The 20,851-nt window shown below is 34.5% G+C and overlaps 1 protein-coding gene and 1 long non-coding RNA gene across 4 annotated transcripts; one reads left to right on the top strand and one right to left on the bottom strand.

Moving 5' to 3' along the window:
- Positions 1-2,729: 2,729 nt before the first annotated feature.
- On the top strand, positions 2,730-7,301 carry LOC113320310. 3 transcript variants are annotated; one of them, XR_003346028.1, is made up of 7 exons: positions 2,730-2,836; positions 3,658-3,719; positions 3,862-3,899; positions 4,264-4,304; positions 4,384-4,501; positions 5,253-5,294; positions 6,599-7,301. It is a non-coding gene; the product is annotated as an uncharacterized LOC113320310 (long non-coding RNA). The 3 variants fall into 3 exon arrangements; XR_003346027.1 differs by having other exon boundaries at positions 3,658-4,304; positions 6,599-6,644; positions 7,116-7,301; XR_003346026.1 differs by having other exon boundaries at positions 3,658-4,304.
- An 835-nt stretch (positions 7,302-8,136) lies between these two features.
- Positions 8,137-11,041, bottom strand: LOC113322738 (monooxygenase 1-like). The gene is made up of 6 exons (XM_026570880.1): positions 10,880-11,041; positions 10,647-10,793; positions 10,321-10,371; positions 9,863-10,031; positions 8,981-9,209; positions 8,137-8,870 (listed from the first exon to the last, which is right to left on the bottom strand). Exons 1-6 carry the CDS (start codon positions 10,978-10,980, stop codon positions 8,344-8,346), a joined length of 1,224 nt encoding a protein of 407 aa, XP_026426665.1. The 5' UTR covers positions 10,981-11,041; the 3' UTR covers positions 8,137-8,343.
- Between the last annotated feature and the right edge of the window lie 9,810 nt (positions 11,042-20,851).

Below are 20,851 nucleotides of genomic sequence, written 5' to 3'. Positions count from 1 at the left end.
AAGAAGAGATGGAAGTGATCCATCCATGGGCCAGATTAATAAACTCATGACATTTCAGTCTCCAATTATGGAAACTAGGAGAAATTTTTTGATAAAAGCAAATACTGATGGGGGCATGGGGGAAGAATAGGAATTTAACACTTGTCCCTCTTATACTTGTCGTTTTTAACTAATTAAAGGCTTTTGTTTCTAAACCCTATATACCCTTCCACAAACAGTTGACAAATGGTGCCATAACTGATGATATTGCTGAAGTTGATTCTTCTCCTCGAACATCAAGGAAAGACTTATCTTAGTTTGGGGATTGAAAGGTGGGTTGATGTTTTTTTTTTGACTTATATTTGGTAAAGATTTCAAATTTTAGGGTTTTTTTGCTACTGTTGTTTTTAGTGTTTTATGCAAGAAATTATTGATTTGTCGTCATTTTAGTTTCGAAACGGAACAATTTAGTTTGGGTTATGTTTGATTGGAATGCTGGATGAATATACTCCCTCTGTCCCAAATTAATTGATATATTTATTATTTGCATAATTATGAAGGCAAGGAGAAAATGAGAGTATGTTTAAGTATTTTTTACAATTATACTTTTGTGGATAATAACTATCAAAACTTAGAAATAATTTATCTCTTAAACTATACCAATTTTTTGTTTAAACTTTATACCATTGAAAAGCATTTAAAAACACCCACCTAACGAATATAAACATGACTATCAAATTATACATATTTCTTATAGTAACAATAATCAATTATAAAATGGTGGTGTTAGAAATATCCCTTGATTAGTGAAAGAGCTCAATTATTTGTGGAGAAAAATTCAAAACCAATTAGATCAATTAATTTGGGAGGATGGAGTTTTTGTTAGATTTTGAAGATTGGATGGGTTATTTTTATTTTACTGTTTCTAGGATTTGCATATTTAAGGATTTCTTGTCGTGTGTTGATTAGAGTGAGTGACGAAATAGTGTATTTTGTTTCAGTGATGGAATATGAAAATTGTTTAAAGAAGATCAAAAATGATATTGATTTCTCCAGGAGAAGTTTTTTTCCAGAGAATATTAAAGTTATAGAAGAAGATAAAGATAATGAGTTGTTAAAACCAATTGATAAAAGGGTTTCTTTTGATCCTATTATCCCAAATACGGATAGGAAGACCGGAGAAGTTGTTATTGATTTTTTTTTCATCGTTATCATGGGTTTCTTGTACGCCAGGAGGCCCAAGGCCAGTATTTTCTGAAGCTAATGGAACTGATGATACTTCTCCTCAGACACCGAAACATATCAATGTTACATGGAAGGGCAATTTGGGTGTAAAAAATTAAAATATTAATTAGTTAAAAACAGTAAATAAAAGAGGGACAAGTGTGGAATTCCTATTTGTCCCCCATACACCCATTGGTATTTTTCCTCATCTAAAATTTTCTCGGAAACTAGCCTATCTTTTTATTTTTATTTTTAGAAAACCACATATTCTTTAGAAACCATAAGATAAGATCATGTAAACTTAGTATCTCACACATCTATCTAACACCTTTAAAAACCTAAGTCATATGAGGCCCCACGTCGTGCGATGACGAAAACTTCCCTCGATGTTAAAAGTGAACGTCACCCACTTCACCAAATTGCTCCAAATTTCTCTCTCCTCACCAAATTGCAGAGAAATTTTTTCTTTTTGCTTCGAGTTTCTTTCAAATATTCCGTGGAAAAAAAAATTGTTTCCACGGAAACAAAGATCAGTTAAACCTAGAGAAAAAATCCTAAAACAAAACCTAAAACCACTTATGGTTGCAAAAACATTATGATTTAGACGATAAAAAAGAACTTGCTAGGAGTACAGAGGGGCTAAGTTTAACATCTTCTCTTCTTAAAACCCCCCTCTAACAGGTACTCATGATTTCGTTTTTTTATCAGGTATGAATTTTATTGGTTTCTCTCTATTTTTTTGATTTTGGTTTTCTGTTTTTTTGTGTGTGTGTGATGATATGATGCCACTAATATGACCATAGAATCAGAAGATTAATACATGATTTCGCGTCCATCATTTGTTATAGTTGGAAACAATTTACAAAATCAAAGCGGATCTCAAGCAGTTGAGTCGTGGACTAGGTCGCTATCTTTAAGGTGTTTCGCGACCCTGCCTCTTGAATGTGTGTTAGGAGTCGATTCTTGTCGAAAACCCTATGGGATAAAACTGATAACTCTCTTGTTCGATTTCTCTGCACTGTGAGAAATCGAACCAACAACAACTCTTTCTACACTTGCTCAGAACTCGAAATAGATGAAAAACAATTGTGTTTCATCTTCCCAGAAATTGTTCTTTTATAACTCAAAAGAAATTAATACGGTTTTAATGAAAATCAATTCTGCAATTAGTGCTCACTGAAAATCCTCCATAATAGTCACAAAACGGTAACAATATAATTACCAAAAATTAATAGAATTAATTGGAGAATATTAAGTTGAAAAAACCGTTTTTGGAAATCAAGAGTTAAATATGCAAAAAATTAGTTTCTGAATCACCAGAGCTTCCAAGGCCCCACTCTTCCACATTTAAATAAATAATATAAATATGTAAATATACCTAGTCAAATGCATGGGGTGAGACTTTAGCGTGGGAGCCCAAAATAATACCACCACACTATTTCTCTAAATTTGATATAAATTAAAGAACTATGTTTTTAAATATATATATCTCCCAACAGTTACAGATCTATTCAACTTGACTGCGCCTCCAAACTTATCACAGGTTATATATCAAGGCCATGATGATATATCACGATTCAGCAGTGAATACCACCAGTCTTAGGAGAGAAATCAGAGACCCGGGAAGATCAAGGTTTGATTTCCCAGCCTTTTAGTAAAATTCACAATACTTTACTGCAGTTGTTGCTTCAATAGGTTTTCATATTCTGCAGTTCAATGTTTTTACTATTTATTCTTTGTGGCTGTTTTTCTCTGAACTTTCTTTTTTAACTTTTTGTTTATGTGTGTCATAAAACTACTTTGAATCTTTGTACCTGACTTTAGCCTTTCAGATTTCGATTTTTAGAGTCATGACCACCCAAAATTGCCGTAAAATATGTTCCCATTTTGCCGTTAAATTTCCGGTACTCATAATGCTTTCGTTCTTCCTCTTCTTCTATGGGTTTTCTTTTATTTGCTTATAACGATGTTTTCTTAGAAGAGTTTGGGTCATTGCTTTAGGGTGTTATTAAACAAAACATTAATTGCTTGATTTTTTTTTAATCATGTTTTTGATTTCTGATTTCAGTTCGAATTGAACCCAAGACAGGGATTTTCTTTGCACTAGGGATTTTATTCAAATAAAATTAGGTGCAAATAGGGTGACCTAGAAATTGTTGTGTTTGTAGCAATTTTCGTAAAATAATAATCCCATTTTACACTCTCTTTATTCCCACTGCGGACACTTCATAGCTGCACCAACATGGATCGATTTGAGGTTAAACACTTAGGATTGGTTTTCAAATTTAAGGTTGTTTTTCATGCGTGTGTTTCATATTTGATTAACATTATGGTTTAATGATACTAATATGAAGATTGGGGTTTCCTTAATTTAGATATATTCTACAAGGAACCCAATATCGAATTGCCGAGGTTTGGTGTGAATCAAAAACCATTACCGAATTTTTTTTGTAGTTGGAGCTTTGTTGCACAATGCTTTCAAAGGCAAGTATTTTGCAGAAGCTGAAAACAACAAGGTAACTTAAATGAAAAGATTTTCGTTATTCAAATTTAATTATTCCAACAGATTTTGTGATGAATTTCTGCAATTTTTAAGAAACAAATTACATAGCTAACTAAGAATCTCATGAGATCTTTTCGGTCCCTATCAAAGTGAAGATAGTGCAACATGGGGCTCCATTGATTTGTACTTAGAAGTAAGTTAGATACTGTTTTTTCCTTTGAGAGTCTAAGCTTTCCATTAATTTGTATCTTCATTGCACTTTGCTTTGTGTTTCATTTACTTGAACGAGCTAACCTGCTCTCTTTTCATGGTATTGCAAGTAAGAGAAGTAGACACACATACTAATTCATTGTATATCCTAAACAGTATATTGAAAACCTGACCATTGAGTAAACCTACTGCTAATGTTACAACAACTGCGATGTAACATAACTGCATTTACTTAGTATGTTTTTGTTTAATTTTGTTGCACTTAGGGCCTTTATGATTGCACTATACATACTAACCAATTCATTTATGATTTTCACGGGAAACTCCACATTGCCTCACCAAATCAGCCTTCTCCATGAACCTGGAAGAAAAATTATTTCCCTTGGATGTGAGTATACTGTTGTCAATAAAAATTGATTGAAGCGCATGGCTCTACATTTATATAATTGTAAATATATATGATATAGGTGTGACACACTTCCAGTTCTTTAAAGGAAGAACTCTAATCCAATGTTATGGTGAATTCATGTGTTCTTTTTGAAGGCACCATTATTCCGGAAAGAGATGGGTTACCAGAACTGCCAGGTACTTATGTCCTACAGAAATCATATTTGTATTTACGGATGATTAATTATGCTACCACATGGTTATAAATACTCAAGATAAAAATTTCACATTCAAATCCGCCCATATCTAAGTAGTGCACGGGTACACATCATCAGATGACAATTCTTCTTTTATTGTACATGTGTAACCCCAAAATGATAGAAGATAAATTGTCATTGGATATGTTGTCTTTCAAGTACTCCATGTATACACCATGATAACAATACTGCACTTTTTAATTTTACCACCAAGCTATTTCAATTACTTGGTTTATTGAAAGCACAATTTATAGTTGTTCTGCTGGAAAGTAATTGAGGAAATTAGATAGTTGTTCCATGTTCCGTTTATAGAAAAAAATATTTTGACTATACTGTAAATATGTGAATGATTGATAATGTCCTTTTTTTTAAATATTGCATAGCCAGGAGGAAGCTTCGAGATCTTGGGGTAATTAGAGTTAGGTTTATAAACTGTTGCTCACATCTTGAGAGCTTTATTTATCCTTTACCTATGTCACTATGGTAGTAGTCCTAATGGGTTAAAAATTAGGTAGAAAAATATTGATTACATGAAAACTTCGGTTTAACAATTGGTTTTAACTTCAAATTTGATGTTAATGGCTCTTGAGCATTTTTTTTTTGTTCTGGAGCTAATTTACCAACAACATAGTTAGTCCCCTTGCCTCAAGGTATTATGGACCAAAGTTTTCATTCATTTTTTCGTGTACCAGGTTTGCTCAGTCATGGTGTGATGTGTCTGTTGTGATGGTAACGTGAGTTCTTGCTTTCCCTATCTATCATTAGATTATGATATTTTTACATAATTAACTCACCTTTTCTTTCTCTGAGGATTAACATGTCACTATTTTCCGTCTCAAGTCAAGTTAAAGACTGGAAATCAAGCCACTACAAAAAAAACCATGTTTAACGAGAAATTATATTGTTACGAAAGCCTTTTCTTTTGTCCCTAAAAATTTTTTATGATGGAAAAAAATTTGTCATCTTGTGATCGGTAAATCCCCGTCAGGAAAAACATTTGCCGGCTAAAAAGTCAGTCCATCACAGAAAGCAATTTTAACGATAAATATTTTTTTCACCGTATTTGGTTCGAAGATGACGTCATTGTTGGTGAATATTTTGTAATTTGGCTCGAAAATGACGTCATTGTTGGTGAATATGAAGACGTTATTGGATTAAGATAAATCAGATTTATGGAGCAACACGTATTATCATTGATCTCACAGTTATATGTTAGTCTTAATATTGATTTTCCATGCCACTGTTAATGTTTGGATCAATGATTTAGAAAGATTTGGTGCTTTCCCCTATAAAGCTTTCCCACGTTAATGAAAAAACACCTCCCTTAATTCTGTTTAGAGAAAATATAGCTCCTACCAGTAATTATTAACCTAGATTTACTATATGAAAATTAACTATATAGCTATGTCCTGCAACATGACAATTTCTCATGTTGTGATGCATGAAAGTCATACCTTAATAACCAGCAAAATGGAAAAACTTTATTTTGTAGGCCAGGTAAGAAAACATCTTTGGCATGCATATTGCTGGAAGGTCGAAGCTTTCCTTTAATTGTTAAATTGGTTGAACTTCACAATACATGCAAAGACTATAAAGAATTGTGAAGCCCTGTTTGTGGGTTTGTTTTGTTTAATTTGTCGACAGTGTTGCACTATCTCCAATATTTAGATGCAATTTCTGACATTTTCGACAAAGGAACAAAATCCAGTTGACGGGGCTTACTGTAAAGTTAGAATTTTACAAATAAAAAAAGGAGAATAGTTTTGATATGCCAGGTACATAGCACGGATTTTAGCGTATTATCCTAGTTCAATTATTGGTGTCGGAAAAAGGAGTACATAATATGGGTGAAGAATCTGTGCGCTCATCAACCTTGGCTGTTGTAGAGATTGACAGAGAATCAATTCTACCGTTATATTGTTTGCTTTACCTATAGACTTTTCTTTACGTGTAAATTCTTTTATTTTGTTTTGACATATATTTGTATATGTGGTTGAGTTTCAGTTTGATGATTTTCTATAATTTCTACTATGACCAGGGAATCATCAAGGGGAACCGAACCGAACATCATTTTGATATAAAAGGTGTGTGGGTTGCAGGTTAGGTTTTTGTTTATTTTTCTTCTTTTTAATTCAATTAAGTTTGTAATATGCTACCACGCACGACAGTGTGTTGCAGCACTATAAGCTAGCCAACATCAGCCGTTGGATCAAACAATTCTATGATTTAGACCGTCGTACATCAATTTTTATATAATAGGAATGTAACCAAGTCTTTTTGATATTATCTCAATATTTTAGTCAAAACATTTTCTTATTCTATTCTTATTGTATATTTGTTCTTCCTTCTGTGATTTTTTGCATTAACGTTTTTCCTCCGCAACTAAAATCCAAAGATTATTTTCATTAACCGATGAATAAGGATAAAAATTAGCATAACTCTAGCATAATCAGAGTACAAAAGAGGCACCTCCATATAACATCACACAATTTTTTTTTTCTAATTATTTTAAGTCCTTCAATTTCACATGTATGGTGTTGTTGATGTACTTGCAGGTTGTGGTGCATGAGCAATTGTAATTGAAATTTCTAAATGGGTTCTTAGCCGAGTATTCTAGGATGGGTTCTTAGCAGAGCCACCATTAATGAAGGTAGTGAAGAGATATATTGCAAATATTTTTGATTAGGTATTGAAAAATTTATGATTTATGATGTAATTATGATTCATGCTATAATATACTCCTTCCGTTCCATTTTAGATGATGTTTTAGGGTTATTTTTTTGTTCCATAATACTTGAAGGTTTTCCACCAAACTTCCAATAACACCCTAACATTTTGTCTTGGAACTATAGGTTTATTTTTAAGTTCCCTAATAACAATTAATGTTTGAAGACTTTTCTTAAGGGTATAGATGAAAAATCTCCATAACTCTCTTCATTTCTTAATCTGCGTGAAAACTCCAAAAACATCATCTAAAGTGGAAAGAAGGGAGTAGTAGTTTTCAGATTATTCCTGAAATATTAATTTAATCAAGAACTAACGTGATTCAGTATTCCAATCTGTTATTATGAGTCGGTAAAAATGTTCCGATTAGATGATTCATTAATGGAGGTAGTGAAGAACTGTATCTGTATTTGAGAAGAAGAACATAGATTGTTTGCGAAATAATCGATGATTTTTTGTTTTTTTTTTTTGGTCAGAGTTGCTTTTGGACACTTGGCTAGGAGCAGTTAATAAACCTTTTAATCTAAAAAGCATAATCTAAAAAGCAAAATATGAATTGAATGGCTAGCGACCTGCCAGCTTATATAGCTTTCTTGCGCGGCAGCGCGGGATAGCACGATCCTGTAAGTTTTAGTAATGGGTTTTTACACCAAATCAGAAATCCTAAGTGACAGAACAGGACGAGGCGAAGCCGAGCCACAGCCGAAGCCGATCTTTATCAAATGAAAAATATGTTTGAAAGAAAAAGATGCCCGACGCGTTGCAGGCATGGACCAAATGATGGTGAATGATTTTGGGATCCGCCCGATACGTAGCACGGGCACAAATTCTAGTAACCTAATAACAACGTAGTAAACGAATTATGCTTACAACAAAAATAACAACTAATACAACCTACACATGTGCGTATTACAGACGACCCATACATATGTAAACTAACTATACCAGACTCAAAGAAGAATTTGTATTTTTATTTTTATTTTTTTTTCCTTTTTTCTCCTGACATACAGTGAGTCTGTCTTAAACTTATTTCTTGGCCTTGTGTACGCATCTGTGAAATTAGAGATGACCACAGTTGTACTTAACATGGCCACTTGGATTGCTAAAGAAAACAACTAGGGCAAGAATAATTAATAACTTTGTGAATTTGCCAGATGATGGTTCTAACAGCATTCCGATGAGATAAGTCTGTGAAGACAGCTGAATTAGCCTCATTCTACGTTCTTTCACATAACGATCTATCGCTACTCCAATCTCCACCTGCAGACTTTGTTTTCCGCTTCTTTCAGACCCGCACATTTTTTCTGCCAAATTTCTTGCTAAGACAACAGCATCTTCTAGAGCTGCGGAACCACCTTGGCCTAAGAATGGACCCATAATATGCATGGCATCACCTGCTACAACAACTGTTCCTTTCCGAAAATTTCCTAGTGATAGATCCCATGGTGGGCGGTATCTTAAGTTTGTAAGAGTCAATGAATCAAGATCAGTTTTCTGTACAAATTCTATAACGTCTGGTGGGAAATCCATGATCGATTTAATGGTTGCTTGCTTGATGAGTTCCGGTTCACTTGAGACTCCTAAATCTGTTTTTATCAGTACACAAAGAATTGTAATATCTTAAAAACATTTAGCAAGCAATATTGATCCGAATATTGATTTTTTAAAGAACAGTAATAATTTTGTTTGAACTTACCACAAGATGTGCATGGAAGGCCTACAAACCAATACATGAGATTCTCATTGACTGGGTTTCTACAAAAGATACGATTGCCTTTACGAATTCGAATAAAATCATTGCTGAATCCATGACCAGATGGATAACTTGTGAAACCTCTAACTCCACGTGTAGAGAAATTCCTTGGAGTTTTTAATCCAACGTACTCAGAGACAACTGAATTTACTCCATCGCATCCAATCACAACCTACTATCCAAAAAACAAATCTCGCATATCTTTTCATCGAAAAAATGTCTCTCTATCTAAGACTGAAATTTCTAAATGTCTCTTTAATAAGAATTAAGGTACTGATTTGAAATTATGTATATCATAACACCCACCGAATCCCCTTTTGTAAAGTGGGTCTCCTAATGGAAAATGCAGCAAGGGAAGCTTGATCAGAATTTGAAGCAAACTAGGATGCCCACAACAGGAATTTGAAGCGGATATTGAGAATTGGATCGTGTATCCATTCTCGAGAAGTCTTAATGTCTTCCTGTGAGACGAACTTTTGTGCATTTGCCAGTTAACAAATAATTACTAATAGCTATATTTAAAGTTATAGGTACTTGCATCTGAAAATGATTTATAAGTTCGTTTCTTTTTTGACTTCTACAAATAAAAAAGGAGGAAAAAATCATATGGATCCTTTTAAAAAGAAGACTTTTTTTTGGTAAAACTTAAATCGATTTCATCTGAGAGCCAAAGTTTTGTTGTTATTTTGATTTCTCCAGAACTAATACAACTTGTTACGTCATTGATTTGAGAGTTGGTTGGCTTCTAACTAATTGCTTCTTGTAATGTAAGAAGAGTTTTGTAGAACCGTTTCTGTGTACAAAAATAAGGTTAAAATGAATTACCTCACACTTGATGCTAGTCCCATCATCTAGTTGTACAATAGGTTGACAAGTTAAGGGATCCATCTTGACAGCCACTGTGTGACATCCAAAACGAATTGTATTAAGCGGTAAATTATCAGCCAAGACTTGTACAAGTTCAAGCCTTTTCAAGCATCGAAGTTCTTCTTCCCTGCAATAGCAAAAAAAAAAAACAAACCTAATTACGTGGTGCATTAACTAAGGCGCGTCAATTGATGGTTGGAAACGAAACCCCTCTTAGCCCCTCAAATGAACCCTCAGATGTTCCAAAACATTTGGAGGGTTCCATCTAAACAAGGGTAATTAAAGCGCACACCCCTCGACAATCTCTTTGAAAATGTTAACTTTACATTTTACATTTTGTTCTAACCAATTGATAATGGCACCTTGCAGTTAACTTTTAGTTAAGAGAGAGTTTTACCAACATCTCACAAACTTACATTAGTGATGCCTCTTCTTTTTTGCCATCATCGAGTGAAATATCGGAGTACCTGAACAATCCACAATTAAACTAATGGTATAGAAATCTAAATAAAATGCAACGCAAATTAAACGTCCACCTAAGTTTGTGGACTTCATCCACGATTGGCGGGTTTTAAACGGTAACCAGTATCATCTTGTAATAGGCAAAGGATTCGTTATCCTATTAAATTCTGGCCTAGTTATATGTTTCTTTTAAGTGCTTCCTTAGAACTTCTATTTTGAAAGAATTTATTTTGTCCAAAAAAAAAAGAAAAATGATAAGGGAATGACTATGCTGGTATACGCTGTGATGAGATTGCCTATCTTTCTTAGCTGATCACCCACACCAAGTTGATCTAGTGCGCGCCAACCGTTGGAATGGATAAGAATAGTTGCTCCAGTGGTTCTTAGTTTGTCGGATCTCTCTAACACTATACTCTCGAGTCCCTTCCTGCAAGATTTATATATGATTGTAACGTTTCAAAGATAACCGCATATGCTTTATGGTGTTGTGATAAGAATAAGATATATACATACTTGTGAAGTGCAAGAGCAGTTGCAAGTCCACAAATTCCTCCTCCAACTATTACAATCTTATTCTCTGCTTCTATGTAATTGTTATTTCTAATAGTAGACATCCTTCTCTTTTCTTCCCTCAAAATTTAAAATTCTTTGATCTTATTCGTACAGGCTCTCGGACTGCGTATATAATTGCACAAATATGTTCTGTATAAATATTGCTCGGACTGATCAGGTGGGAGTTTTTCTTCAGTCATTCTGATCCATACAGCTGTCCTTACAGCTTGTCAATAGTTTCTAGCTCAGCTACCTCACTATTTTCTGTTAGTGTTGTCTGATTCTTTATTACAGGTCTATTTTCGCTTTAGATATTTCTTTTTGTCTGTAACGGTTAAGTTCTCGTATTCCTCTCAAATTCTCTCGGAATATAGAAACCGAAAACTTGAGTGAGCCTACTGGGAGTGATTTTCAGTATTCACACGTAAGATAGGCTCAGTGGATGAGCGGACCTATGGAACGGGTTAAGTTTCCTTCATCTGGTCACAGGTGAACACGATACTCTCAAATGGTCATTGAATGATTTAGTTATTTTTATCAGCATTACCAATTAGGAATAGTGACAAGTTGAAAAAAGTAAAAGAGATTGTAGTTTTTAGACTCGAGTTGTGTCAACATTTCTCAAATCGGGATTGCTAGCCAGGATCTAAAGACTATCTCTATACAAATAGTGAAAGATCAATTAGATAGTGTAAAAGAAGCATTAAGTGTGTTACCAATGAAAGCAAGAATCAGCTGACCAACCCTTATTCCGGAGGCTAAGGGTCCTTATTCATAAGATTTTGTGATACCTAAGGATTACATTGGTTAAAATACATATGTATGTGTATTCTACTACAGGGGTTTGGGATTGTCCCTCTTTATAATAGTCTAGTGGGCTCTTTAAATAATTTACACGAAATCCGTTTACTAAAGGGGATTTGGAGTTCGATTTTGTGCACGCTGCTTTAAAGAGTGTATATTTGAAATGTTCTTTTGATCGGTTGATTAGTTAACTGTTGACCTCATTATTCTCTATGTTTGAAATCTCGATCGTCGTTACATAATTTCTTAAATTGTATTAGTGGTGGAGATTGAAATGTTACTCGTAGACTAGTCCAGGAGTGTCACAAAAATGGACTCGAAAATACGTGATAAAACATCCCTGTATACAACTATCATGATCCTTATGCTTCAAAGTAAAAAAAAAAACTATCATGATCCTTTTGGCATTCTCAACGCCAAGTTTATTTTTGTTAAACAGACTGGTAGTTCTAACGTGTACATGCAGGTTCCACTAGACCATTGTATACATGTTAACTAATTCCATTCGATTGCGTCATAAATTGCATTGCAACTGTAGTATTAGGTAATACGTGTGGTTCTTCGTTCTCAAGGACACTTGTGGTTTAAATGTGGACTGGACCATTGTATACGTGCTAATTAGTATGTCCTATCTGCATATTGATTGCATCAAATAAATTGTGTTGCAACTTGCAAGTGTTATGATTTTGTTGCACCACTGTATACATGCCAACTAACCCATCCATATATTGATTGCATCTTAAATAGCAATTGCAACTGTCACGACCCATTTGGCATTCTCAACGCCAAGTTCATTTTTGTTAAAAAAGACTTGTAGTTCTAACGTGCATATGCAGGTTCAACTAGACCATCGTACACATTGTAACTAATTCCATTCAATTGATTGCATCATAAATTGCATTGCGACAATATTTTTAGGTAATCTGTACGGTTCCTTTTTGTTGAGCACACTTGTGGTTGTAATTGTGTACATGTACGTAGGTTCTACTGGGTCCGAATTCTGGAATGAATTTTTCTGGACATTAATTTCCAGATGGATAGCAGATCGAAGGATGAAATTTGTCCAACAACGGATCAAATTATTGAGCAACCGACATTAATGTCTGTAAACAACGTAAGTGCACGTTCGTATTAAGTCTTACTCGCCATTAAGACTTATTACAAACGGACGGAATTGGATTGCTAGTGAGATAATAATCAAGGGGGTAGACTCGTGGTCAGATACTGTCAGGTAATAAATCTTATTTAATGCATTATTACATGGACGGCTCTTAAGTGTAAATTTGAATCAGAGTTTCTGTAAAAAAGCAGTCATCCATACAAATTGGCCTTATTTTCTGTTTTGAGCAAAGCTTGCCTTACTGGATTTATGCATATGCGTGTATATTGATATGTTTGTTTACCACTGACCACGTAAATGGATATGCTAAGGAAGCTTGGGCATGATTAGAAAGCCTAAAATCGTGAAATATCCTTTCAATATTCGATTCTTGACCAGTTTTTGACCATTAACCGGTCAATATACCCATCCTCCTTAAATATATATATATATATAACCAAAAAATAATCTTAGGAGATATAACCAAAAAAAAAAGTACCTCAGGAGATTTAAACTCCTCCTGTCTACTTATCTAGCCTTTAAGCCCCTGAGCCATAACACTTCCCCTTAAATTTCATCACATTTTTTATTTAATTTTATGATTTTCTGTTGATCTCTTTTGATCCGGAGAGAATTTAAGTGTTGACTAGTTTCGAACTCAGGCTAGTGACAGAGCCAGTTAAAAATAAGTTGTACACCCAGCCCAACTGGTTTCCATGCCTAATTTTTGTTTTTTAGATTTGGGTTTTCAAGCCCATTTATTCTTTTTTACACCCGGTGGTTGGATTTTGCTACTTGCTCCCTCTTACTGAGGTTTATGGCTCCACACCTGTTAAGGCTATTCATATTATTATCCAAGCACTTTTCCATTGTACTACTGCGATATCGCAATTCCATGATATCTATTAGTATATATATATGTACAATATAGTGTAGCCATGAAAGAGATAATGTAGAGGTGTAAATTGAGTCGTGCCAGCATGAGCACATCCCGGCATGGCACCCTAAAATTTGATACCAGCCCATCACGGTACAACATGGTAGCTTCGTGGGCTGGACATGGCTAGGCTAGATTAATCACTGTGGCACGGTACAACATACAACATGGGTAAACATGTAAACAAAGTACGTCATAATGTGCATAACTACACAATATGACACAATACATGACATTTTGTGTATATTTCACAAAGAGTCTTTGTTCTAACCAATTTTTGATATTGTATCTTCATATGTTGATGTATTTTAGTGAAAAACATATAATACCTAAATATTTAGAAAAAAATTTCTTTCAAAACATAGAATAAATGTGTGTTGCACGGCACAAACGACATAAAACACTTATTTTTCTGGCATAGCACAACTAGCACGGGTCCAGCACAACGCAATCCTTAAAATATGGCGCAGCAGAACACGACACGCAACACATTGAACACATAACTTTGGGTGCTGGGTTGTGCTGGGCCGGAATGTTTTACACCCTTAAAATTACTTGCTTCCACGAAGGTTTAGTGATATTCCATTAATGAATATTTTTATTCACGAAGAATTTCCGTTTTTTTTTTTAAACTACTAAATTAATTAAAGGGTCTTTGGCTAAAGTAGGACAATTCTCTTTGGCTAAAGTAGGACAATTCTACACGCCAAGGTGAAGCCGAGCGTGAAGCGCTTTTCATTTTTAGGAAGCGATGCATATATTGAAGCGTGAAGCATGGTCGATGTTTGAAGCAGATGTTTTGTTATAAATAAATTAGTCGTAACTAGTAATTATAAATTTATTAGGAAGATAATATCTATATAAATTCTACATAAGTCTAATTATTATCAAAAATAATGAGTGGGCACATCAATTCAACTTTTTCCAGGCGAGTGGGAAGTGGGGTGTTTGATTCCTCCTTAAAACATTCATATTTTTCTTTTAAAAGCTTTAAAAATTAGGCGGGAAAGGAGTTGACTAGGTCAAAAAGCGCACTTCATGTAATATTCGTCTGATTTCAAGGGTATTTTTGTCATTTAGTATATAAAGGTATCTTCCTTGATAATTCATTTGAGTAGTTTGTAAAGCTAGGGATTTTTCTAATGGGCCTAATAAGAATTAATCATTTCTTCCTTTCATGGGCCTAACATATAATGAACTAAAAAATTCAATCCACATGGGCCGACCAAGTAGTACCCACTTAGTTTGTCGACCAGGGGACGAGCTCCTCCTAGGTTTTTAGTATATAATGCTTTTGAAAACGTATTAAGAAGGGCAAAAGTAAAAAGAACAAAACCTAGTGAGCCGTTAGAATATCAGTTTCTGTAATCGGAAAAAAATACTAAAAAACCAAATTTTTAGATCCTTCATTTAGTATTTGTGCCACGGTACTGTTTTCGAGGAGGAGTATTCATGGCGGTAGATTAAAGATAGTATTGTTTTTTGTTGCCGTTCGGTTCATATGATTCATTGCATCGGTGCTTTATATTATTTTGGGTTGCGATTTGGGGTAGGCGTAATACAATCAAAAAATCTTTTCCTATTTATGTTTTTTTTAATTAATTTCATATTTACAAGTTTTTATTATTATGGATGATGATGATGATGTGAGCTTGATTATGAATGTCAGGCCGCGGTCCATAGGTTGTTATCCTTAAAATTATTTTTGACGGGATATGAGATATCTTTGGGAACGGTTTTGTTTCCCTAAATCCACATGGGGCTCCCTGGGGCGAGCGAATTGATTGAACTTATTATTGTGTATGGGTTTCCATGTGTTTGCGGTGTTGTTGATCCTGCTAGTTGGTTTTCAAAAGGAATTGAAAAATGTTTCATAAAATGTTTTGTTGCTTCTTTTCCTACTGGGTATCACAACTCACGTCGTACTATGACAAAAATTCTATATTTGATGCATGACAAGGAGTTGATCAACATGGAGCCTAGAGAATGATTTTAGATGTTTAAAGTTATCATTTATGCCTAAATTTCTATTTTAAGATGTAATTAATCTTTGTTTAATGCAGTAAAATATTGTATGATGTTGAGTTGACTGATTTTCTTTTTAAATTACCGATAAGTTTTGATATTATTATTTTTTGAATAAATATAAAACATCTTAAGAAACATTTGGTAAAAACTATAGAATTTTCTGAGTGGTATACGTATTTTTAAAATAACTCTTTGTACCGGTATTGAATACAACAAATATCCTATATTTTTAAATGCCTCATAAACATCCTACCTTAAAACTATGATACATTGATTTTTTAGATCTTGGTGTCTTCTATAAAGATCTTTATTTATCTTTTATCTTTCTAAAATTTTAAGCCTGGTTCAATTTTGAGTTGTGTATTATTTTATGTGAATTTTCTAAAACAGACTATCAAAGTTTTAATTTTCAGTAGTGCTGGTCAACTTCGTGTTTGACCGAGGTCACATAATATTTAGATTCATTTAAAAATCCTGGAAAATTTATAACTAATAGTATATACAGTTTCGATCAATCCCTATAAATATCATGAACTTTGGAACTCGTATGAAGCCAGTAAAATTCCATGAATCTACCTTTGTCTGTTTTCAGTTTTACAATTTAGTATTGAAATCGTTGGGTATTAGTTAAATCTTAAGATTTGAACGTGGTTGATATTTTTATATGAGAACCAAATGTGTTTTGTTTCCGGTGGCTTTAAAGTTAGGTTAAATCAACGGTTAGATCTTCCCAAATAAATTTTCTAAGTTTTCCATTGCGATTGAAATGATAACATGAACCTAAATTAATTAGGCCCAAGTGAATTACTTAACGAGCTTGGGCTTAGTAGCCGGGCTTCGGCTATGGTATCGAAGTAACACTGCGGGTTCTCGGGCATGGGATCGGGGCAGAATCCGGGACCTAAAATCGGGTGTTACACTTCACATAACCGCTTCGGAGCGAAATGCTGAAATTTGAAGCGAAGCGTATGCTCTGAAGCGTGAAGCGTACGCTTCATGAAAGATGCGCTTCACATGACCGCTTCAGAGCGAAATGCTGAAATTTGAAGCGAAGCGTACGCTTTTAAAAACCATGATACACGCCATTTCTTTGTAGACTCGTAACTTCTCTGCACTATATGGGACTGTTATGCACGTTCTCTCACCTGTAATCTCGTTGGGTCTGATACTCGGATATTCAATCTTTATGCAGAGTAGGTGTGGCCGTATCAGATTCAACACAAATATGTTGCTTTAATACCATATTGAATTCCATGGACCTATCAAACCTTGAAGGACGACTTCTAAAGATAGGTTAGGATTCCCCAAGGCTTACTAAGTGTAAGATCTTGCTTAACCGCTACACCATTTTTGGGGATTATCAACGGCAGCGCGAAGTTGCAAAAGGGACTTTTAACGGCAGACAGCCGTTGCGAAATGTGGCATTGATTTTTTTACAACAACTTATAAACCGTTGCGAATTTTTTTTCTCAATGGGTTCCGGTTGAGCCAAATGTTTTTTTCTTGACTTTGCAATTGTTTCATACTCGGATATTTAATCTTTATGTAGAGTAGGTGTGGTCATATCAGATTCAACACAAATATGTTGCTTTAATAACATATTGAAGTCCATGGACCTAAGGCTAAGTCCTATGGGTTAGATTGAGCTGCTAGATTGGCCAAAAAGTGTTGCAAATCAAAAAAAAAAGTGTGGGAAAAAAGTTAACACATGTACCTGCTACTTCTCTCTCCTAGCATTTTCTCGTTGTTCAACTAGCAGCTAGTGTCAAAAGCTGAATCGTTCAGCGCTCAAAAAGTAACCAAAACGCTGAACCATTCAGCGATGAGAGAAAATTCTATGATCTAACGGCTGAGATTTAAAGCACTGAACCAAACAGCGCTCAACGCTTAACTGTTCAGCGCTATATGGTGGTCTCGCTGACGTCGTCTTCTAATCTAGCTGCTATATTAGCCATCCCATAGGACTTAGGATGTTGTTTTAGCTGACGTGGATGGCCAATCTAGCAGTTGGATATCTATCCCATAGGACTTAGCCTAACAAACCTTGAAGGACGGCTTTTAAATATAGGGTAGGATTCCCCAAGGATTACTAAATGTAAGATCTTGCTTAGTCGCTACACCATTTTTTGGGATTAACAACGGCTGCGCGCAGTTGCAAAAGGGACTTGTAACGGCAGACCACCGTTGTGAAATGTGGCGTTGCATTTCTTTTTGCTACAACTTATAAGCCGATGCGAAATTGTTTTCTCAATGGGTTCTGGTTGAGCCAAATGTTTTTTTCTTGACTTTGCAATTGTTTCATACTATTGTGAATAGGTTTGCTACACTCACTGCTGTTCCTATGTTTTTGTCTCTTCTGCTTCAAGCAGTTGCGAAATTAATAATTCACAACCGTCATGTAGCCGTTGCAAAATTTGGAACCAAAAAACCTTAGAACAGTTTTTTTTTTTTGCCGGATTGGGTTTTGTTCTTCTGGTTCAAGATTTTGCAACAGTTGGGAACCGCTGCTTAAGTTTTTGCAACTGAAAAAAAAGTCAAGCAAATATTTTATTGACTTAGTCAATGGTTCCCTGCGATTCAGGCCAAAACACTAACCTAGTCAAGGTTCCCTGCAATTCAGGCCAAAACGTCGAAAACGTATGAACAAATGTTAACCGCGCAACTTAGAGAATACCACCCACCATAAAAATTGTCCGGACACACAAGAAAGAAGAAAGATAATACAAAAAACATCATACTTATTACTTCGATATATCCCCGTTGTTCTGGATAAATTTGTAACCCAATATTACATCCAAGAACAGCTTACAAAATGTGTTAAAAAAAACGGAAACCTAACAAGCTTAGTAATCTGAACATGGTGCAATCTCGGAAAATCTGAGCATACCATATATGTTTGTGAATCTTGATTGAGTTTAACACCGTAGACCTAATTTGAGTGCATGATAATCATAAGTGACGAAGCAGTAATGCAGATTATGCTACTTACTAGGTAAACTTTTTCAGGTGACAAAAATAGTTAAAAAAATAAATTAAGAGACACAAACCCGAGTCACATGATTCTCCTTGCCTTTCTTTTTCAAGTGTTTATGCCTGAACCAAATAGGCATTTGAGAAAAAAATTAGTGCAACTGGTGAAACGGATAATGTCCTTTCATAGTTCAAAATATATCACATGATTGAGTGAACAGAAAGCTAAATGTCTTAATTTTTAATAACAAAGTCAAGGGATCAGCAAAAGAAGACTTCCCCCAATCTTCTTGTATTTGCACGAACGTATCATAAGCCTAATGCATTTCCTGAAAACAGAATTAGCCAGCATTAAGCACACCATTTAATCTTGCAAAACCATGATTACGATTAAATTTAACCACTCCCACTAACAAATAACCTTGTTACTAATAATACTTAAAACAGAAGAAGGCTATCTAGCTACTTTAAAGGATAAAGGTTAAGAACCCAATACCTTCCGATGTAGCTATGAGACTTTGGAGACGAACCATCCCGAGTGTACTTGCATCCAGAAGAAGCAATACTTAAATGTGTCTGTATACCTTGTGAATTCTTCGATTCAAGTCTCCATCACATGTCGTAACGATATAACATTTGTGTTGCATCCAGAAGAATCAAGGTTCATATAAACAGGAAAGAAAGATAAATAGAAAAAACACAACTGAATGGTATAAATTAAAACTGAACCATTCAATATTGAAGTAGAGATGTGATGCCACTGTGTATCAATAATAAACATGAATTAAGAATAATCCCTGGATTGCAAGAGGTCTATTTTCTTCTCTAGTAAACATGCTATCAAGTATATTAACACATACGTAACAGTAGCTACAACGACAACATCATCAATCCACTTGAGGTTAATAATATTTGACTTGAAATGTTGCATTCCCAAAGGTATCTTTCAAGTCGTGCATATTGAAAACATAACTGCGAAGCATGAATGATTATATTCTAGTTAGACGTAGTATTAAGGAATACAATACGAAGTATAACGCTTATCTTTTGAACTTCGTATATATGACATCGACATAATCGTTTGTATGCTATTGTGATTATGTATGGGTATGAGGTCAAGATTTAATCCTAAGTAACAATGTTTTACATTCGTTTAAATGAAGTATATTCATGAACTTGTTTCGTGAATCGAAGGGAAATCGCTAGGCTTATTGGTATTGTTATTCATTGCATATATTTTGAACTAACAATATGTGTAATTAGTATAACGTCTCATGACTTGTTTATATTCTGAGTAAATTATTCACAAGGCCTGACTTTTGTATTTGTATGACTTTTATTTGTGAAACCGATCTTAAGTAATCACCTGAGATGGTATGATCGATTTGTTGTAATTGGTATGACCAACTCTAGGAAAAGGGGAACCGATCTTAGTAAGAGGTGCAACCGATCACAAGATAGGATCGATCCTTGTATGACGTGCATCAAGTTTCTAGATATTGGGAACCGATCCTATGAACATGTACAACACGTTTTTAGATACTGGGAACCGATCATATGGACATGTGCAACAAGTACAAGTTAGATACCATATATGTGTGGGAACCTATCCTAGTACCTAGTCAACCGAATTTTGGAAAGATAGTGTGACTAATTTCAGTACCCACATGGAGGTAGAACCAAAACTTGTTTTGGTAGAACCGTGAAACCCATGTTTGGTAATTGAGTGTTGTTAATCAATCACATAGTTCTTGAAAGTCAGATGAACTTGTTTAGAAGTGTGGAAAATCAGTTTCAAGATTGTAAGTATGAAAGAGGACTTACAAAGTAAAGATGTCGACATACTTTGAACATGTGTTGTAACGCTTATCTTTTATTGTTCAAAGATATTCCTTAATAGCTAAAGGAAAATCCCGGATCTAAAAATAAATTGAGAATCTTTTAATTAAGGTTTTTAATTTTATTTTGGAAAATGAAACTTAGTAATGTGCATTTACTAGTTGGATATTTTCGGTCAATGTTTGGACAAAGCATTTCCAGGAATTATGGAAACCGAATTTGGAAATATATTGCATATCTTGAGAATATTTTCGGT

This window comes from Papaver somniferum, chromosome 11 (genome assembly GCF_003573695.1).
Source record: "Papaver somniferum cultivar HN1 chromosome 11, ASM357369v1, whole genome shotgun sequence".
Classification (NCBI taxonomy): Eukaryota; Viridiplantae; Streptophyta; class Magnoliopsida; order Ranunculales; family Papaveraceae; genus Papaver; species Papaver somniferum.
Note: the sequence above shows the minus strand (reverse complement) of the source record. Positions and strands in the feature narration are given on the sequence as shown.